This window comes from Ranitomeya variabilis, chromosome 1 (genome assembly GCF_051348905.1).
Source record: "Ranitomeya variabilis isolate aRanVar5 chromosome 1, aRanVar5.hap1, whole genome shotgun sequence".
Classification (NCBI taxonomy): domain Eukaryota; kingdom Metazoa; phylum Chordata; class Amphibia; order Anura; family Dendrobatidae; genus Ranitomeya; species Ranitomeya variabilis.
Window position 1 is genome coordinate 482,307,865 of NC_135232.1, and position 20,800 is coordinate 482,328,664.

The following is a 20,800-nucleotide window of genomic DNA, read 5'->3' on the forward strand; positions in this document are numbered from 1 at the left end:
AGCTGCAGGTACCTTTCCTTGCAATCAGAAAAAATGTAAAACCTGTCCATTTATAATGACCACGGACAAGATAAAGATCCCCAATTCACTTCAGGACTACAAGATGCCAGATACTTTCAGCTGCGACACTTCTAATGTGGTGTACTTAATTATTTGTACTAAATGTCCAACTGGGGGTCAGTATGTGGGGGAGACAGGGCGAAAGCTTAGAACAAGAATGAATTCTCACAGCCACACAATAAGAGAAAAAAGAATGGATCTACCTGTGGCAATACATTTTTGTCTCCCAAATCATAACATTATAGACATGGTCTGGTCTGGCCATTCGTCTGAGGATGGAAGGCCGACGAAAAAGACAATTCAATGCCCAACTTAGCACAAAAGGTCCGCCAAAATCTAGACACAAACTGGGATCCTCTGTCGGAAACAATATTCTCAGGGATCCCGTGCAAACGAACCACATTTTGAAAAAACAGCGGAACCAACTCGGAGGAGGAAGGCAACTTAGGCAAGGGCACCAAATGGACCATCTTAGAAAAATGATCACACACCACCCAGATGACAGACATTCTCTGAGAGACAGGGAGATCTGAAATAAAATCCATGGAAATGTGCATCCAAGGCCTCTTCGGGACAGGCAAAGGTAACAGCAAACCACTGGCACGAGAACAGCAAGGCTTAGCCCGAGCACAAATTCCACAAGACTGCACAAAGGAACGCACATCCCGCGACAAGGAAGGCCACCAAAAGGACCTGGCCACCAAATCTCTGGTACCAAATATTCCAGGATGGCCTGCCAACACCGAAGAATGAGCCTCGGAAATAACTCTGTTGGTCCATCTATCTGGGACAAACAGTCTCTCCGGTGGACAACAGTCAGGTCTATCCACCTGAAACTCCTGCAGCACTCGTCGCAAATCTGGGGAGATGGCAGACAAAATCACCCCTTCTCTGAGGATACCAGCCGGCTCAGAATCTCCAGGAGAGTCAGGCACAAAACTCCTAGAAAGAGCATCAGCCTTCACATTCTTCGAACCAGGCAGGTACGAGACCACGAAATCAAAACGAGAGAAAAACAACGACCAACGAGCCTGTCTAGGATTCAGCCGCTTGGCCGACTCAAGATAAATCAGATTTTTGTGATCAGTCAAGACCACCACACGATGCTTAGCTCCGTCGAGCCAATGTCGCCACTCCTCAAATGCCCACCTCATAGCCAACAACTCCCGATTACCGACATCATAATTCCGCTCGGCAGGCGAAAACTTTCTTGAAAAGAAAGCACATGGCTTCATCACAGAGCCATCAGAGCTTCTCTGCGACAAAACAGCCCCCGCTCCAATCTCAGAAGCATCAACCTCGACCTGGAAAGGAAGAGAGACATCTGGCTGACATAAGACCGGAGCCGAGGAAAACCGGCGCTTCAGCTCCCGAAAGGCCTCCACAGCTGCAGGAGACCAATTAGTAACATCAGAACCCTTCTTGGTCAAATCCGTCAAAGGCTTAACAACACCAGAAAAATTAGCGATGAAGCGACGGTAAAAATTAGCAAAACCCAAGAACTTCTGAAGACTCTTAACAGATGTAGGCTGAGTCCAGTCATGAATAGCCTGAACCTTGACTGGGTCCATCTCAATAGTAGAAGGGGAAAAAATGAAACCCAAAAAAGAAACCTTCTGGACTCCAAAAAGACATTTTGAGCCCTTCACAAATAAAGCATTGGCACGCAGGACCTGAAACACCATCCTGACCTGCTTAACATGGGACTCCCAATCATCAGAAAAAAACAGAATATCATCCAGATACACAATCATAAATTTATCCAGATACTCGCGGAAGATGTCGTGCATGAAGGACTGAAAGACAGAAGGAGCGTTAGAAAGTCCAAAAGGCATCACCAAGTACTCGAAATGGCCTTCGGGCGAATTAATGCAGTTTTCCATTCATCACCCTGCTTAATACGCACAAGGTTATACGCACCACGAAGATCTATCTTGGTGAACCAACTAGACCCCCTAATGCGAGCAAACAGATCAGATAACAATGGCAAAGGATACTGAAATTTGACCGTGATTTTATTTAGAAGGCAATAATCAATACAAGGTCTCAGGGAACCATCCTTCTTAGCCACAAAAAAGAATCCCGCACCCAGAGGGGAGGAGGAGGGGCGAATAAGTCCTTTCTCCAAAGACTCCTTTATATAACTCCGCATAGCAGCATGCTCCGGCACTGACAAATTGAAAAGTCGTCCCTTAGGAAACTTACTACCAGGAATCAAATTTATAGCACAATCACAATCCCTATGAGGAGGTAGAGAACTGAGTTTGGGCTCATCAAATACATCCTGGTAGTCCGACAAAAACGCAGGGACTTCAGAAGGAATGGATGAAGCAATTGACACCACAGGACCGTCACCATGAATTCCCTGGCAACCCCAACTTGACACAGACATTGCATTCCAATCCAGGACTGGATTATGAGTCTGCAACCATGGCAGACCCAACACGACAACATCATGCAAATTATGCAGAACAAGAAAGCGAATCACCTCCTGATGAACAGGAGTCATGCACATGGTCACTTGCGTCCAGTACTGAGGTTTATTCATAGCCAATGGTGTAGCATCAATACCCCTTAGTGGAATAGGGAATTTTAAAGGCTCCAAAACAAAATCACAGCGCCGGGCAAATGACAAATCCATCAGGCTCAGGGCAGCACCTGAATCTACAAAAGCCATAACCGGGTAAGATGACAGGGAACAAATCAGGGTAACAGACAAAATGAACTTAGGCTGTAAAGTACCGATGGTGACAGATTTATCAATCTTTTTTGTGCGCTTAGAGCATGCTGAGATAACATGAGCTGAGTCACCACAATAAAAGCACAACCCATTTTGCCGTCTATAATTTTGCCGTTCACTTCTGGTCAGAATTCTGTCACATTGCATAGACTCAGGCTTCTGTTTAGAAGACACCGCCAAATGGTGCGCAGGTTTGCGCTCCCGCAAATGCCGATCAATCTGAATGGCCAGAGTCATTGACTCATTCAGACCTGCAGGCGTAGGGAACCCCACCATGACATTCTTAATGGCTTCAGAAAGACCCTTTCTGAAATTTGCAGCCAGGGCACACTCATTCCATTGAGTAAGCACCGACCATTTCCGAAATTTCTGGCAATACACCTCTGCTTCATCTTGCCCCTGAGAGAGGGCCAACAAAGCTTTTTCAGCCTGGTTCTCAAGATTAGGTTCCTCATAGAGCAATCCAAGGGCCAGAAAAAACGCATCCACACTGAGAAATGCAGGATCCCCTGGCACCAATCTTGAGGGTCGCCGCGCAAGAAAGAAATAATAATCTTAACTTGCTGAACGGAATCACCAGAGGAACGAGGTTTCAAAGAAAGAAACAATTTACACTTGTTCTTAAAATTCAGGAACCTAGATCTATCTCCAGAAAACAACTCCGGAATAGGTATTCTAGGCTCTGACATAGGACTGTGAACAACAAAATCCTGAATACTTTGTACCCTTGCAGCAAGATGATCTACACTGGAGGCCAAACTCTGGATATCCATGTCAGCAGCTGAACTCAGAGCCACACCAAGATTAAGAGGAGGAGAGAAGCTAGACACACAGCAGCTAGACACACGGCAGCAAAAAAAAAAAAAAAAAATCCTCAAGGCTTCTCTTCTCCTGCTTCTGCCATGCAATTAACACTTTACGGGCCGGCTGTACTGTTATGATCCTAGTGGCAAGGATCGCAAGTTTGACTAGCTAAGTAACTAAACCGACGACCAGCTCTGGGGAAGTGGTATCTGGATTGACCGCAACCTGATCCTATCCGCAAACAACTATAGGCAGCCGTGGAACGTTACCTGAAAATTCTAGACGTCTCTTCACGGCCTGAGAAACTACCTATTCCTAGAGGGAAAGTAAAGTCCTTACTTGCCTCAGAGAAATGACCCCAAAGATATAGAAAAGCCCCCCACAAATATTAACGGTGAGTTAAGGGGAAAGCACAAACGCAGAGATGAAATAGATTTAGCAAATGAGGCCCGCTAACACTAGATAGCAGAAAATAGGAAGGGAGCTGTGCGGTCAATAGAAAACCCTAAGCAAAATATCCACGCAGAGACTGCTCGAGCCCCCGCACCAGCTAACGGTGCGGGGGAAGCAACTCCGTACCCCAGAGCTTACCAGCAGCAAGAACTCACATATTAGCAGGCTGGACTAAACTCATCATACACTGAAATCATATTGCAGACTGATGAGCAAAAAATAATCAAACAGAAACTTAGCTTCTCCAGAAGAGACTGAAAACGAAGATAATCAGGGGAGATCATAATAGCACTGAATACATCGGCAGCCGGCAACAAGTGGAGGTGAAGCAGAGCTAAATAGGAAACTCCCTAGTGCATAACGAGGCAGCTGATTCAGCCACAGATCCGCAGGATAACAAACAAAGCCACCAGGGGGAGCCCAAAAACAAAACTCACACAATACCACCTGTGACCACAAGAGGGAGCCCGAAAACAGAGTTTACAACAGACCCCCCCCTTTATCACCCCCATAGGTAGGGACAATAATAAAATAAAGAAAATATTTTTTTTTTCCACTAGGGTTAGAACTAGGGTTAGGGTTAGAACTAGGGTTAGGGTTAGGGGTAGGGTTAGGGTTAGGGGTAGGGGTAGGGTTAGGGTTAGAACTAGGGTTAGCATTAGAATTAGGCTATGTGCACACGGTGCGGATTTGGCTGCGGATCTGCAGTGGATTGGCCGCTGCGGATTCATAACAGTGTTCCATCAGGTTTACAGTACCATGTAAACCTATGGAAAACCAAATCCGCTGTGCCCATGGTGCGGAAAATACCGCGCGGAAATGCTGCGCTGTATTTTCCGCAGCATGTCAATTCTTTGTGCGGATTTCGCAGCGTTTTACAGCTGTTCCTCAATAGGAATCCGCAGATGAAATCCGCATAAAAAACACTGGAAATCCGCGGTAAATCCGCAGGTAAAACACAGTGCCTTTTACCTGCGGATTTTTCAAAAATGGTGCAGAAAAATCTCACACGAATCCGCAACGTGGGCACATAGCCTTAGGGTTAGGGTTGGAATTAGAGTTAGGGTTGGAATTAGGGCTAGGGTTGGAAATAGGATTAAGAATAGGCTTGTGGTTAGGGTTATGGTTAGGGTTAGGGGTGTGTTGGGGTTAAAGTTGTGGTTAGGGTTGGGTTAGGGTTGGGATTAGGGTTAGGGTTGGGATTAGGGTTAGGGTTGTGGTTAGGGGTGTGTTGGGGTTGGGTTGTGATTAGGGTTATGGCTAGAGTTGGGATTAGGGTTAGGGGTGTGTTGGGGTTAGGGTTGGGATTAGGGTTAGGGGTGTGTTGGGGTTAGTGTTGGAGTTAGAATTGAGGGGGTTCCACTGTTTAGGCACATCAGGGGTCTCCAAACGCAACGTGGCGCCACCATTGATTCCAGCCAATCTTGCGTTCAAAAAGTCAAATGGTGCTCCCTCCCTTCCGAGCCCCGACGTGTGCCCAAACAGTGGTTTACCCCCACATATGGGGTACCAGCATACTCAGGACAAACTGGGCAACAATTATTGGGGTCCAATTTCTCCTGTTACCTTTGCAAAAATAAAACATTGCTTGCTAAAACATAATTTTAGAGGAATGAAAAATGATTTTTTATTTTCACGGCTCTGCGTTATAAACTTCTGTGAAGCACTTGGGGGTTCAAAGTGCTCACTATACATCTAGATAAGTTCCTTGGGGGGGTCTAGTTTCCAAAATGGAGTCACTTGTGGGGGTTTCTACTGTTTAGGCACATCAGGGGCTCTGGAAATGGAATGTGACGCACGCAGACCACTCCATCAAAGCCTGCATTTCAAAACGTCACTACCTCCCTTCTGAGCCCCGACTTGTGCCCAAACAGTGGTTTACCCCCACATATGGGGTATCAGTATACTCAGGACAAACTGGGCAACAACTATTGGGGTCCAATTTCTCCTGTTACCCTTGCGAAAATAAAAAATTGCTTGCTAAAACATCATTTTTAAGGAAAGAAAAATGATTTTTTATTTTCACGGCTCTGCGTTGTAAACTTCTGTGAAGCACTTTGGGGTTCAAAGTGCTCACCACATATCTAGATAAGTTTCTTGGGGGGTCTAGTTTCCAAAATGGGGTCACTTGTGGGGGGTTTCTACTGTTTAGGCACATCAGGGGCTCTGCAAATGGAATGTGACGCACGCAGAACACTCCATCAAAGCCTGCATTTCAAAACATCACTACCTCCCTTCCGAGCCCTGACTTGTGCCCAAACAGTGGTTTACCCCCACATATGGGGTATCAGTGTACTCAGGACAAACTGGGCAACAACTATTGGGGTCCAATTTCTCCTGTTACCCTTGTGAAAATAAAAAATTGCTTGCTAAAACATCATTTTTAAGGAAAGAAAAATGATTTTTTATTTTCACGGCTTTGCGTTGTAAACTTCTTTGAAGCACTTGGGGGTTCAAAGTGCTCATCACATATCTAGATAAGTTTCTTGGGGGGTCTAGTTTCCAAAATGGGGTCACTTGTGGGGGGTTTCTACTGTTTAGGCACATCAGGGGCTAAACTCAGGAGAAACTGCACAACAACTTTTGGGGTCCAATTTCTCCTGTTACCCTTGGGAAAATAAAAAATTGTGGGCTAAAAAATAATTTTTGAGAAAAGAAAAATTATTTTTTATTTTCATGGCTCTGCGTTATAAACTTCTGTGAAGCACTTGGGGGTTTAAAGTGCTCACCACACATCTAGATTAGTTCCTTGGGAGGTCTAGTTTCCAAAATAGGGTCACTTGTGGGGGAGCTCCAATGTTTAGGCACACAGGGGCTCTCCAAACGCGACATGGTGTCCGCTAACGATTGGAGCTAATTTTCCATTCAAAAAGTCAAATGGCGCTCCTTCCCTTCCGAGCCTTGCCGTGCACCCAAACAGTGGTTTACCCCCACATATGAGGCATCGGCGTACTCAGGAGAAATTGCCCAACAAATTTTAGGATCCATTTTATCCTGTTGCCCATGTGAAAATGAAAGAATTGAGGCTAAAAGAAATTTTGTGTGAAAAAAAAGTACTTTTTCATTTTTGCGGATCAATTTGTGAAGCATCTGAGGGTTTAAAGTGCTCACTATGCCTCTAGATAAGTTCCTTGGGGGGTCTAGTTTCCAAAATGGGGTCACTTTTGGAAGAGCTCTAATGTTTAGGCACACAGGGGCTTTCCAAACGCGACATGGTGTCCGCTAACGATGGAGATAATTTGTCATTCAAAAAGTCAAATGGCGCTCCTTCCCTTCCGAGCCTTGCCATGTGCCCAAACAGTGGTTTACGCCCACATGTGAGGTATCGATGTACTCAGGAGAAATTGCCCAACAAATTTTAGGATCCATTTTATCCTGTTGCCCATGTGAAAATGAAAAAATTGAGGCTAAAATAATTTTTTTGTGAAAAAAAAGTACTTTTTCATTTTTACGGATCAATTTGTGAAGCACCTGGGGGTTTAAAGTGCTCACTATGCATCTAAATAAGTTCCTTGGGGGGGTCTACTTTCCAAAATGGGGTCACTTGTGGGGGAGCTCCAATGTTTAGGCACACAGGGGCTCTCCAAACGCGACATGGTGTCCGCTAAAGATTGGAGCCAATTTTTCATTCAAAAAGTCAAATGGCGCTCCTTCCCTTCCAAGCCCTGCCGTGCGCCCAAACAGTGGTTTACCCCCACATATGAGGTATCAGCGTACTCAGGACAAATTGGACAATAACGTCCGTGGTCCAGTTTCTCTTTTTACCCCTGGGAAAATTAAAAAATTGTTGCTAAAATATCATTTTTGTGACTAAAAAGTTAAATGTTCATTTTTTATTTCCATGTTGCTTCTGCTGCTGTGAAACACCTGAAGGGTTAATAAACTTCTTGAATGTGGTTTTGAGCACCTTGAGGGGTGCAATTTTTAGAATGGTGTCACTTTTGGGTATTTTCAGCCATATAGAATCCTCAAAATGACTTCAAATGTGAGGTGGTCCCTAAAAAAAATGGTTTTGTAAATTTTGTTGTAAAAATGAGAAATCACTGGTCAAATTTTAACCCTTATAACTTCCTAGCAAAAAAAAAAATTTGTTTCCAAAATTGTGCTAATGTAAAGTAGACATGTGGGAAACGTTATTTATTAACTATTTTTTGTCACATAACTCTCTGGTTTAACAGAATAAAAATTCAAAATGTGAAAATTGCAAAATTTTCTAAATTTTTGCCAAATTTCCGTTTTTTTCACAAATAAACTCAGAAATTATCGACCTAAATTTACCACTAACATGAAGCCCAATATGTCACGAAAAAACAATCTCAGAATCGCTAGGATCCGTTGAAGCGTTCCTGAGTTATTACCTCATAAAGGGACACTGGTCAGAATTGCAAAAAACGGCAAGGTCATTAAGGCCAAAATAGGCTTGGTCATGAAGGGGTTAATATAATTATGGAAAACTAAAGTTAGAAAGCAATATACAAAAGATATCTCATTTATAGAGCCAATATACAGCACAGAAGATATCCCATTTATAGAGCCAGTATAAAGAGAAGATATCCCAAGTAGAGAGCCAATATACAGAGCAGAAGATATTCCATTTATAGAGCCAATATACAGCGCCAAAGATATCCCACGTACAGAGCCAATGTTCAGCACAGAAGATATGCCAAGTATAGAGCCAATGTACAGCACAGAAGGTATCTCATTTATAGAGCCAATATACAGAGCAGAAGATATCCCATTTATAGAGCCAATATACAGCACAGAAGATATCCCATTTATAGGGCCAATATACAGCACAGAAGATATCCCATTTATAGACCCAATATACAGAGCAGAAGATATCCCAAATGTAGAGCCAATATACAAAGCAGAAGATATCCCATTTATAGAGCCAATATAAAGCACAGAAGATATCCCATTTATAGACCCAATATACAGAGCAGAAGATATCCCATTTATAGAGCCAATATAAAGCACAGAAGATATCCCATTTATAGACCCAATATACAGAGCAGAAGATATCCCATTTATAGAGCCAATATACAGAGCAGACGATATCCCAAATTTAGAGCCAATATACAGAGCAGAAGATATCCCATTTATAGAGCCAATATAAAGCACAGAAGATATTCCATTTATAGAGCCAATATACAGAGCAGAAGATATCCCAAGTATAGAGCCAATGTACAGCACAGAAGATATCCCATTTATAGAGCCAATATGCAGCACAGAAGATATCTCATTTATAGAGCCAATATACAGAGGAGAGAAGGTATCCCATTTATAGAACCAATTTACAGCACAAAAGATATCCCATTTATAGAGCCAATATACAGTGGAGAACATAACCCAATTGTAAGAGCCTTTTGATCTAAAACGAATGGATTTAAAAATATGTTTTTCTTTTGTCATAAGAAATAAAAACTTTCATGCACATGTTGTGGTCTGAAGTCATTGCTCCCCGATCGCTCCTTGGCAGCAGCGCTGAACATTGTATTGCCTATCACACATGCTCCAGTATTGGTCAGGATTACGTGTTACTTTGATAGTTTATTAAGATATTTAAGAAGTTAAGATACTTTTTTAAATATAACTTTTTATAACATTTTCCAATATTCAATGCAGTTTTTGATGAGTTAAAAAAAATGCATTTGCATTAAAGCATTTCCAAATGAAATTGGTGGTTAACATCAATTTGCATATGATGTTTGTATCTCACTCGGCCATGCAAGTCAATGAGTCAATGGGTCAATGGAAATCATCAGACTGCACTCGAATGACATCTGGGTGCAGTCTGATTTTCACACACTGACAGAATGGAGACGATGGAGAATTTTTTATCTCTATCGTCTCATCTGAGATAATCAAATCACACTATGATCACACTCTGATCAAATTCTGATCAGCGTGTGATTACCGTAATCGTCACAGTTAAATCGGATGAGAGAATAGACCCGATGTAACCCTAGCCTAAGATAGCCTTTTTTACAGTGGGTACAAAAAGTATTCAGACCCCTTTAAATTTTTCACTCTTTGTTTTATTGCAGCCATTTGGTAAATTCAAGAAAGTTCATTTTTTTCTCATTAATGTACACTCTGCACCCCATCTTGACTGAAAAAAACAGAAATGTAGACTTTTTTCCAAATGTATTAAAAGAAAAACTGAAATATCACATGGTCATAAGTATTCAGACTAGTGATGAGCGAGTGTGCTCTTTACTCTTGATTTCCGAGCATGCTTGGGTGTTCTCCGAGTATGCTCGGGGATTATGTTTGAGTCACCACAGCTGCATGATTTGCGGCTGCTAGACAGCCTGAATACATGTGGGGGTTACCTGTTTGTTAGGGAATCCCGACATGTATTCAGGCTGTCTAGCAGCCTCAACGCAAGCAGCTGCGGCGACTCAAACATAATCTCTGAGCACACCCAAAATACTCAGAAAACACTCGAGCATGCTCAGAAATCTCGAGTAACGAGTATACTCGCTCATTACTAATTCAGACCCTTTGCTCAGTATTTTGAGCTAGTACAGCCATGAGTCTTCTTGGTAATGATGCAACAAGTTTTTCACATCTGGATTTGGAGATCCTCTGCCATTCTTCCTTGTAGATCCTCTCCAGTTCCGTCAGGTTGGATGGTGAACGTTGGTGGACAGCCATTTTCAGGTCTCTCCAGAGATGCTCTATTAGGTTTAGGTCAGGGCTCTGGCTGGGCCAATCAAGAATGCTCACAGAGTTGTTCTGAAGCCACTCCTTTGTTATTGTGCTTAGAGTAATTGTCTTGTTGAAGGTGAACGTTCGGCCAAGTCTGAGGTCCAGAACACTCTGGAAGAGCCTTTCATCCAGTATATCTCTGCACTTGGCCTCATTCATGTTTCCTTCAATGGCAACCAGTCGTCCAGTCCCTGCAACTGAAAAACACCCCCATAGCATGATGCTGCCACCACCATGTTTCACTGTTGGGATCAGGTGATGGTGGACAGGTGATGAGCAGTGCCTGGTTTTCTCCACACATACTGCTTAGAATTATCACCAAAAAGGTCTATCTTTGTCTCATCAGACCAGAGAATGTTATTTCTCATAGTCTGGGAGTCCTTCATGTGTTTTTTTTAGCAAACTCTATGCGGGCTTTCATATGTCTTGCCCTGAGGAGAGGCTTCATTGGGCCACTCTGCCATAAATGCCTGACTGGTGGAGGCCTACAGTGATAGTTGATTTTGTGGAACTTTATCCTATCTCCCTACTGCATCTGTGGAGCTCAGCCACAGTGATTTTGGGGTTCTTCTTTACTTCTTTCACCAAGGCTCTTCTCCCATGATTGCTCAGTTTGGCTGGACGGCTAGGTATACGAAGACTTTTGATGGGCCCAAACTTATTCTGTATAAGGTAAATGGAGGCCACTGTGCTCATAGGAACCTTGAGAACTGCAGGAATTCTTTTGTAATCTTGGCAGATCTGTGCCTTGTCACAATTCTGTCTCTGAGCTCCTTGGCCAGTTCCTTTGACCTCATGATTCTCATTTGGTCTGACATGCACTGTGAGTTGTGAGGTCTTATATAGACAGGTGTCTGCCTTCCCAAATCAAGTCCTATCAGTTTAATTAAATACAGCTGGACTCCAATGAAGGAGTAGAACAATCTCAAGGAGGATCACAAGGAAATGGACAGCATGTGACTTAAATATGAGTGTCTGAGCAAAGGGTCTGAGTACTTATAGCCATATGATATTTAAGTTTTCCTTTTTTAATAAATTTGCAAAAATTTCTACATTTCTGTGTTTTTCAGTTAAGATGGGGTGCAGAGTGCACATTAATGAGAAAAAAAATGAACTTTTTTTAATTTACCAAATGGCTGCAATGAAACAAAGAGTGAAAAATGTAAAATGGTCTGAATACTTTCACTACCCACTGTATAGAATTTGTATGTTTCCCCTATATCTGTGTTAGTTTGCTCCAGTCTCGTTCCATACAGTGAGGAAAAAAATATTTAGTCAGCCACCAATTGTGCAAATTCTCCCACTTACAAAGATGAGAGGCATGTAATTGACATCATAGGTAGACCACAAGTATGAGAGTCAAAATGAGAAAACATATCCAGAAAATCACCTTGACTGATTTGGCAAGATTTATTTTGCAAATTATTTTGAAAATTAAGTATTTGGTCATTAACAAATGTTCATCTCAATATTTTCTTTTCTGTCCTTTGTTGGCAATGACAGAGGTCAAACATTTTCTGTAAGTCTTCACAAATTTGGCACATCCAGGACCTTTATATGCTTCTTACGAAGCTACTCCTTCGTGTGCTTGGGATAATTTTCATGCTGAAAGACCCATCCCTGTTTATCTCCAATGCCCTTGCTGATGGAAGGAGGTTTGCACTGAAAATCTCATGATACATGGTCCATTCTTTCTTTCATGTACATGGATCAGTTGTCCTGGTCCCTTTGCAGAGGAACAGCCCCAAAACATGATGTTGCCACCCCCATGCTTCACAGTAGGTATGGTGTTATTTGGATGCAACTCAGCATTCTGTCTCCTCAAAACACGACGAGTTTTGTTTCTAACAGTTCTACTTTGATTTCATCAGACCATATGATATTCTTCCAATACTCTTCTTGATAATCGAAATGCTCTCTAGCAAACTTTAGATGGGCCAGGACATGTACTGGCTTAAGCAGGGGGACTTGTCTGGCACTGCAGGATCTGAGTCCCTGGCAGCGTAGTGTGTTACTGATGGTAGCCTTTGTTATGGTGTTCCCAGCTCTATGCAGGTCATTCACTAGTTCCCCCTTGTGGTTCTGGGATTTTTGCTCACCTTTCTTGTAATCATTTTGACCCCACAGGGTGAGATCTTGCGTGGAGCCCCAGATCAAGGGAAATTATCAGTGGTCTTGTATGTCTTCCATTTTCTTATTATTACTCCCATAGTTGATTTAATCACACCAAGCTGCTTGCCTATTGCAGATTCAGTCTTCCCAGCCTGGTGCAGGGCTACAATTTTGTTTCTGGTGTCCTTCGACAGCATTTTGGTCTTCACCATAGTGGAGTTTGGAGTGTGACTGTTTGAGGTTGTGGACAGGTGTCTTTAATACTGATACCAAGTTCAAACAGGTGCCATTACTACAGGTAGAGGACAGAGGAGACTCTTAAAGAAGAAGTTACAGGTCTGTGAGAGCCAGAAATCTTGCACGTTTTAACCCCTTAGTGACAGAGCCAATTTGGTACTTAATGACCGAGCCAATTTTTACAATTCTGACCAGTGTCACTTTATGAGGTTATAACTCTGGAACGCTTTATCGGATCCCGCTGATTCTGAGATTGTTTTTTCGTGACATGTTGTACTTCAAGTTAGTGGTAACATTTCTTCGATATTACTTGCGATTATTTATGAAAAAAATGGAAATATGGCGAACATTTTTAAAATTTTGCAATTTTCAAACTTTGTATTTTTATGCCCTTAAATCAGAGAGATATGTCACAAAAAATAGTTAATAAATAACATTTCTCACATGTCTACTTTACATCAGCACAATTTTGGAAACAATTTTTTTTTTTGTTAGGGAGTTATAAGGGTTAAAAGTTGACCAGCAATTTCTCATTTTTACAACACCATGTTTTTTTTAGGGACCACATCACCTTTGAAGTGATTTTGAGGGGTCTATATGATAGAAAATAACCAAGTGTGACACCATTCTAAAAACTGCACCCCTCAAGCTGCTCAAAACCACATTCAAGAAGTTTATTAACCCTTTACGTACTTCACAGGAACTAAAACAATGTGGAAGAAAAAAATGAACATTTTACTTTTTTTTGCAAACATTTTACTTCAGAACCATTTTTTTTAATTTTCACAAGTGTAAAAACAGAAATTTAACCACAAATTTTGTTGTGCAATTTTTCCTGAGTACGCCGATACCCCATATGTGGAGGTAAACCACTGTTTGGGCGCACCGCAGAGCTTGGAAGTGAAGGAGCACCGTTTGACTGTTTCAATGCAGAATTGGCTGGAATTGAGATCGGACGCCATGTCGCGTTTGGAGAGCCCCTAATGTGCCTAAACAGTGAAAACCCCCCACAAGTGACACCATTTTGGAAACTAGACCCCCCAAGGAACTTATCTAGATGTGTGGTGAGCACTTTGAACCCCCAAGTGCTTCACAGAAGTTTATAACGTAGAGCCGTGAAAATAAAAAATCGCATTTGTTTTCACAAAAATGATTTTTTTGCCCACAAATTCTTATTTTCACAAGGGTAACAGGAGAAATTAGACCACAAAAGTTGTTGTGCAATTTCTCCTGAGTACGTCGATACCCCATATGTGGAGGTAAACCACTGTTTGGGCGCACCGCAGAGCTTGGAAGTGAAGGAGCACCGTTTGACTTTTTCAATGCAGAATTGGCTGGAATTGAGATCGGATGCCATGTCGCGTTTGGAGAGTCCCTGATGTGCCTAAACAGTGGAAACCCCCCACAAGTGATACCATTTTGGAAACTAGACCCCTTAAGGAACTTATCTAGATGTGTGGTGAGCACTTTGAACCCCCAAGTGCTTCACAGAAGTTTATAACGTAGAGCCGTGAAAATAAAAAATCTCATTTTTTCTACAAAAATGATCTTTTTGCCCCCAAATTTTTATTTTCACAAGGGTAACAGGAGAAATTAGACCACAAAAGTTGTTGTACAATTTCTCCTGAGTACGTCGATACCCCATATATGGGGGTAAACCACTGTTTGGGCGCACCGCAGAGCTTGGAAGAGAAGGAGTGTCGTTTTACTTTTTCAATGTAGAATTGGCTGGAATTGAGATCGGACGCCATGTCACGTTTGGAGAGCCGCTGATGTGCCTAAACAGTAGAGACCCCCCACATATGACACCATTTTGGAAACTAGACCCCTTAAGGAACTTATCTAGATGTGTGGTGAGCACTTTAAACCCCCAGGTGCTTCACAGAAGTTTATAACGTAGAGCCGTGAAAATAAAAAAAATCGCATTTTTTCTACAAAAATGATCTTTTTGCCTCCAAATTTTTATTTTACCAAGGGTAACAGGAGAAAATGGACCCCAGAAGCTGTTGTACAATTTGTCTTGAGTACGCCGACACCCCATATGTGGGGGTAAACCACTGTTTGGGCGCATGGCTGAGCTCGGAAGCAAAGGAGCGCCATTTGACTTTTCAATGCAAAATTGACTGGAATTGAGATCGGACGCCATGTCGCGTTTGGAGAGCCCCTGATGTGCCTAAACAGCAGAAACCCCCCAAAAGTGACCCCATTTTGGAAACTAGACCCCCCATGGAACTTATCTAGATGTGTAGTGAGAACTTTGAATGCCCAAGTGCATCACAGAAGTTTATAATGCAGAGTCGTGAAAATAAAAAATATATATTTTTTAACAATAAAGATTTTTTAGCCCCCAAGTTTTTATTTTCACAAGGGTAACAAGAGAAATTGGACCCCAAAACTTGTTGTCCAATTTGTCCTGAGTATGCTGGTACCCCATATGTGGGGGTAAACCACTGTTTGGGCGCACGGCAGAGCTCGGAAGGGAAGGAGTGCCATTTTGGAATGCAGACTTTGATAGAATTGTCTGCGGGCGTTATGTTGCCTTTGCAGACCCCTAATGTACCTAAACAGTAGAAACCCCCAACAAGTGACCCCATTTTGGAAAATAGACCCCCCAAGGAACTTATCTAGATATGTGGTGAGAACTTTGAATGCCCAAGTGCTTCACAGAAGTTTATAATGCAGAGTAGTGAAAATAAAAAATATTTTTTTTCCCACAAAAAAGATTTTTTTAGCCCCCAAATTTTTATTTTCACAAGGGTAACAAGAGAAATTGGACCCCAAAAGTTGTTGTCCAATTTGTCCTGAGTATGCTGGTACCCCATATGTGGGGGTAAACCACTGTTTGGGCGCACGGCAGAGCTCGGAAGGGAAGGAGTGCCATTTTGGAATGCAGACTTTGATAGAATTGTCTGCGGGCATTATGTTGCCTTTGCAGACCCCTAATGTACCTAAACAGTAGAAACCCCCAACAAGTGACCCCATTTTGGAAAATAGACCCCCCAAGGAACTTATCTAGATATGTGGTGAGAACTTTGAATGCCCAAGTGCTTCACAGAAGTTTATAATGCAGAGTAGTGAAAATAAAAAATATTTTTTTTCCCACAAAAAAGATTTTTTTAGCCCCCAAATTTTTATTTTCACAAGGGTAACAAGAGAAATTGGACCCCAAAAGTTGTTGTCCAATTTGTCCTGAGTATGCTGGTACCCCATATGTGGGGGTAAACCACTGTTTGGGCGCACGGCAGAGCTCGGAAGGGAAGGAGCGCCATTTTGGAATGCAGACTTTGATAGAATTATCTGCGGGCGTTATGTTGCGTTTGCAGACCACTAATGTACCTAAACAGTAGAAACCCCCAACAAGTGACCCCATTTTGGAAAATAGACCCCCCAAGGAACTTATCTAGATATGTGGTGAGAACTTTGAAAGCTCAAGTGCTTCACAGAAATTTATAATGCAGAGTAGTGAAAATAAAAAAATATATTTTTTTCCAACAAAAAAGATTTTTAGCCCCCAAGTTTTTATTTTCACAAGGGTAACAGGAGAAATTGGACCCCAAAAGTTGTTGTCCAATTTATCCCGAGTACGCTGATGCCCCATATGTGGGGGTAAACCACTGTTTGGGCGCACGGCAGAGCTCAGAAGGGAGGGAGTACCATTTGACTTTTTTAGCGCAAAATTGGCTGTCGTGTTTGGAGACCCCCTGATGTACCTAAACAGTGGAAACCCCCCAATTCTAACTCCAACCCTAACCCCAACACAGCCCTAACCCTAATCTCAACCCGATCCATAATCCTAATCACAACCCTAACGATAATCACAACCCTAACCCCAAAACAGCCCTAATCTCAACCCTAACCATAACCCTAATCAAAACCCTAAATCCAACACACCCCTAACCCTAATCCCAACCCTAACCCTAATCCCAACCCTAATCCCAAACGTAACACTAATCCCAACCCTAATCCAAACCCTAACCCTAATCCCAACTCTAACCCTAACTTTAGCCCCAACCCTAACTTTAGCCCCAACCCTAACCATAACTTTAGCCCCCGTCGTCACAAAAAAAGTTCAATGTAACCTTTTTTTTGTACGTCGCGTCCGCCATTTCCGCGGATGCGTGGCCGTAACTCTGCCCCCTCCTCCCCAGGACATAGACTGGGCAGCGGATGCGTTGAAAAACTGCATCCGCTGCCCACGTTGTGCACAATTTTCACAACGTGCGTCGGTACATCGGGCCGACGCATTGCGACCGCCCCGTACCGACGCAAGTGTGAAAGAAGCCTAAGGCTACTTTCACACTAGCGTTGTACTCGGCCCATCGCAGTGTGTCGGGCCGACGTACCGAGGCTAGCGTTGTAAGCGCCGCACAACGGGTGCAGCGGATGCTGTTTTTTCAACGCATCCGCTGCCCCATTGTGAGGTGCGGGGAGGCGGGGGCGGAGTTCCGGCCACGCATGCGCGGTCGGAAATGGCGGACACGTCGCACAAAAAAGTTACATGTAGTTTTTTTTGTGTCGACGGTCCGCCGAAGCACGACGCATCCGTCGCACGATGGATGCGACATGTGGCAATCCGTCGCAATGCGTCGCTAATGCAAGCCAATGGAGAAAAAACGCATCCTGCAAGCACTTTTGCAGGATGTGTTTTTTCTCCAACGACGCATTGCGACGGAAGCCAAAAAACGCTAGTGTGAAAGTAGCCTAACCCTAACCCGAGCCCTAACCCTAAATTTAGCCCCAACCCTAACCCTAACTCTAACCCTAACTCTAACCCTAACCCTAACTCTAACCCTAACCCTAACCCTAACTCTAACCCTAACCCTAACCCTAACTCTAACCCTAACCCTAACCCTAACCCTAACCCTAACTCTAACCCTAACTCTAACCCTAACCCTAACCCTAATTTTAGCCCCAACTTGTCTTCTCCTGCCGGCCGGCAGATGGCAGCAGATGGCGGGCGCACTGCGCATGCGCCCGCCATGATGAAAAAGCCGGCTGGCAGGAGAAGGCAGAAGAGGACCCAGGGACCCCGGGTGAGTATGATAGGGTCCCCGAATCCCCCTATTTCTCTGTCCTCTGATGTGTGATCACATCAGAGGACAGAGAAATAACTGATCGCTTTTTTTTTTTTTTGCGGTCGCCGGTAAACTGTTAATTACCGGCGATCGCAAAGCAGGGGTCGGTGCAAACCGACCCCGATCATGTTCTTTGGGGTCTCGGCTACCCCCGGCAGCCGAGACCCCAAAGAACATCCGGGTGCCGGACGGCGGGCACACTGCGCGTGCGCCCGCCATTTTTTCCCGGAAAAAAGATGGCGGCGCCCATGGGGAGACACGAGGAGCACCGGGGGAGGTAGGTAAGTATTGGGGGGCTATTGGGGGCCATCGGGGACCACATTTCTCTGTCCTCCGATGTGCGATCACATCGGAGGACAGAGAAATTAAACGGCAAATCGCGTTTTTTTTTTTTTGTTGCGACCGCCGGTAAACGGTTAATTACCGGCGATCGCAACTCGGGGGTCGGTAAAAACCCCCCGAATCATGTTCTCTGGGGTCTCGGCTACCCTCGGCAACCGAGACCCCAGAGAAAATCCGACTCTGGGGGGCGCTATTCACTTTTTCCACAGCGCCGTTAATTAACGGCGCTGTGGATTAAGTACCCTTAGCGGCCGCCGTTAAAAGGCGTATCGGCGGTCGTTAAGGGGTTAATGTGATCAAATACTTATTTTGCACCATAATTTGCAAAATAAATCTTGCCAAATCAGACACGGTGATTTTCTGGATTTGTTTTCTTATTTTGACTCTCATAGTTGTGGTCTACCTATGATGTCAATTACAGGCCTCTCTTATCTTTTTACATCTTTTTAAGTGGGAGAACTTGCATAATTTTGGTGACTGGCTAAATACTTTTTTCCCCACTGTATTTCAAACCATATCAACAGGGAAATTGGCCCTACAAAGTATGCATCTCTTAGAAAGGGAAGTAGATTATGAGCCACATTGGGGCTGATATCACAGGTTACAATCTCTGCACAGGGCTATTGCATAAGTTTGCACTATGCAAGTGATAAAAAAAAATATTGTAAATATGTCTTTGGCATTGTAGCAAAAGTTTAATTGATATCTTTCATCTGAATACAGGATCATCCGAACGAAAGTTCAGCAGCCCACAAACCAGCAAGTACCACCTTCAAACCACAGCATAGGTAAGGAACTGCTAATAACACTATAAGGAGAAGATCTGTGAGAAGGTTTCATTATTGGCTTGGATAGATCATTTTACATAAAACACGGCTGCACACCCATTCTCCAGAAATCAAACTCCTTTGTCATCCTCCAGGGGCTGAACATGGTAAATTAATTTTATAAATACTGTTAAAGGGTTTTGTGTTTTACTGATTATTATGATAAATAGATTTTACCCTGGGACAGAAAATTGAAATCTACACCAAAAACGCTAACGGGGGACCATGGTATGTTGGATAATTAAAGTAATAAATCAAAAAATAGATACTTGTTCATAACATTTTATGCATCATTAGCCAGTAACTAGTTTAAATATGTTCCTCTCCCCTCTCCATCGTTTATTCATCCTGCTTCTTTATGTAGTTGCACTCTTAAGTAGAGAGGTGGGAAAAGTTTTCTAATATTTTTAAAATGAAACTGTCATTAGCAGTGTTAATGGGGGAATTTAATTGATGTGCTAACTTCAGAATGAACGATAATTAATACCCAACTGATCAACTGCCTTGTTAAAACAATGCAGCAAACATTACAACAGTAAATCTATACGCGGAATTGAAAGCTTCTTATGTAAATCTAAAACAACCTGCTTACAGAGTAACTGTCATTTTAATTTAATAAATCAGTAGCAAACATGAAAATAAGCTTTTTTTAAAATATATCTTATCAGACAAATCTGCTTCTTTCTCCTCTGGGGTTGTTTTTTAAGTCTGGGTTCAGAATTAAAATCTGTGCTCGGTGAAGATCACACTCGCATCAATGTTATTCTATGAGGCCGTGCACATGTCCAATTTATTCCTCTAGTGATAGCAACTCATACAGGGAGAAATACATGGCCCAAGTGATAGCAACTCATATGGGGAGAAGAAGTACATTACTGAGATAGGAAGGAAGGAGCTATTGGCAGACACAGACATTCTGCTGCAAGTTCTACCACAGAGCAGAATGAATGTGTCTGCCTCTAACTTCTCTCTCCCCTTCCTTAGAATCTTATGACCAACTGGGAATTTCTATCTTCATAGTATGAAAATCTGAATGCAGATTGTGCCGATTTTTAAACTTGTTTTGAGATTACAGTAGATAAGGAAGCAGATTTCGCTGATAAGACATATTACAAAGTAATACTACTAACATTAGAATGACTAAGTGCATTAGAATATTTTCTCTGATAAAAAATCTATAGCAATTGATTAATACGTTTTTAGAGAAAAGAGACTCCTTCATCAGGCAGGTTTACAAATAAGTAAGACAAGATCACAACTGATCTACTTCAAAGGCTTGCAAGTATATTTTTTATGTTCTGCTAATAAAGGCAAAAGATAAAAAAGCAAACAAAAAAGTAAACACGTCCTTAAACTTGTTTATTTTGTGAGCTAAAAACAGTCTGTGTCTCAGAAATCTAAATGAGAGCCATATGAGTAAATGGCCATACACATGC

At 42.7% G+C, this 20,800-nt stretch overlaps 1 protein-coding gene across 3 annotated transcripts in view; it reads left to right on the forward strand.

Annotated features, from left to right (window-relative positions):
• Positions 1 to 20,800, forward strand: part of PAX5 (paired box 5) — a 534,721-nt gene that overhangs the window by 121,086 nt on the left and 392,835 nt on the right. For all 3 annotated transcript variants that reach the window (XM_077251644.1, XM_077251660.1, XM_077251651.1), the window contains exon 4: positions 19,261 to 19,325. In XM_077251644.1, the coding sequence (XP_077107759.1) occupies positions 19,261 to 19,325 (65 nt within the window). The remainder of the gene's footprint in view (positions 1 to 19,260; positions 19,326 to 20,800) is intronic.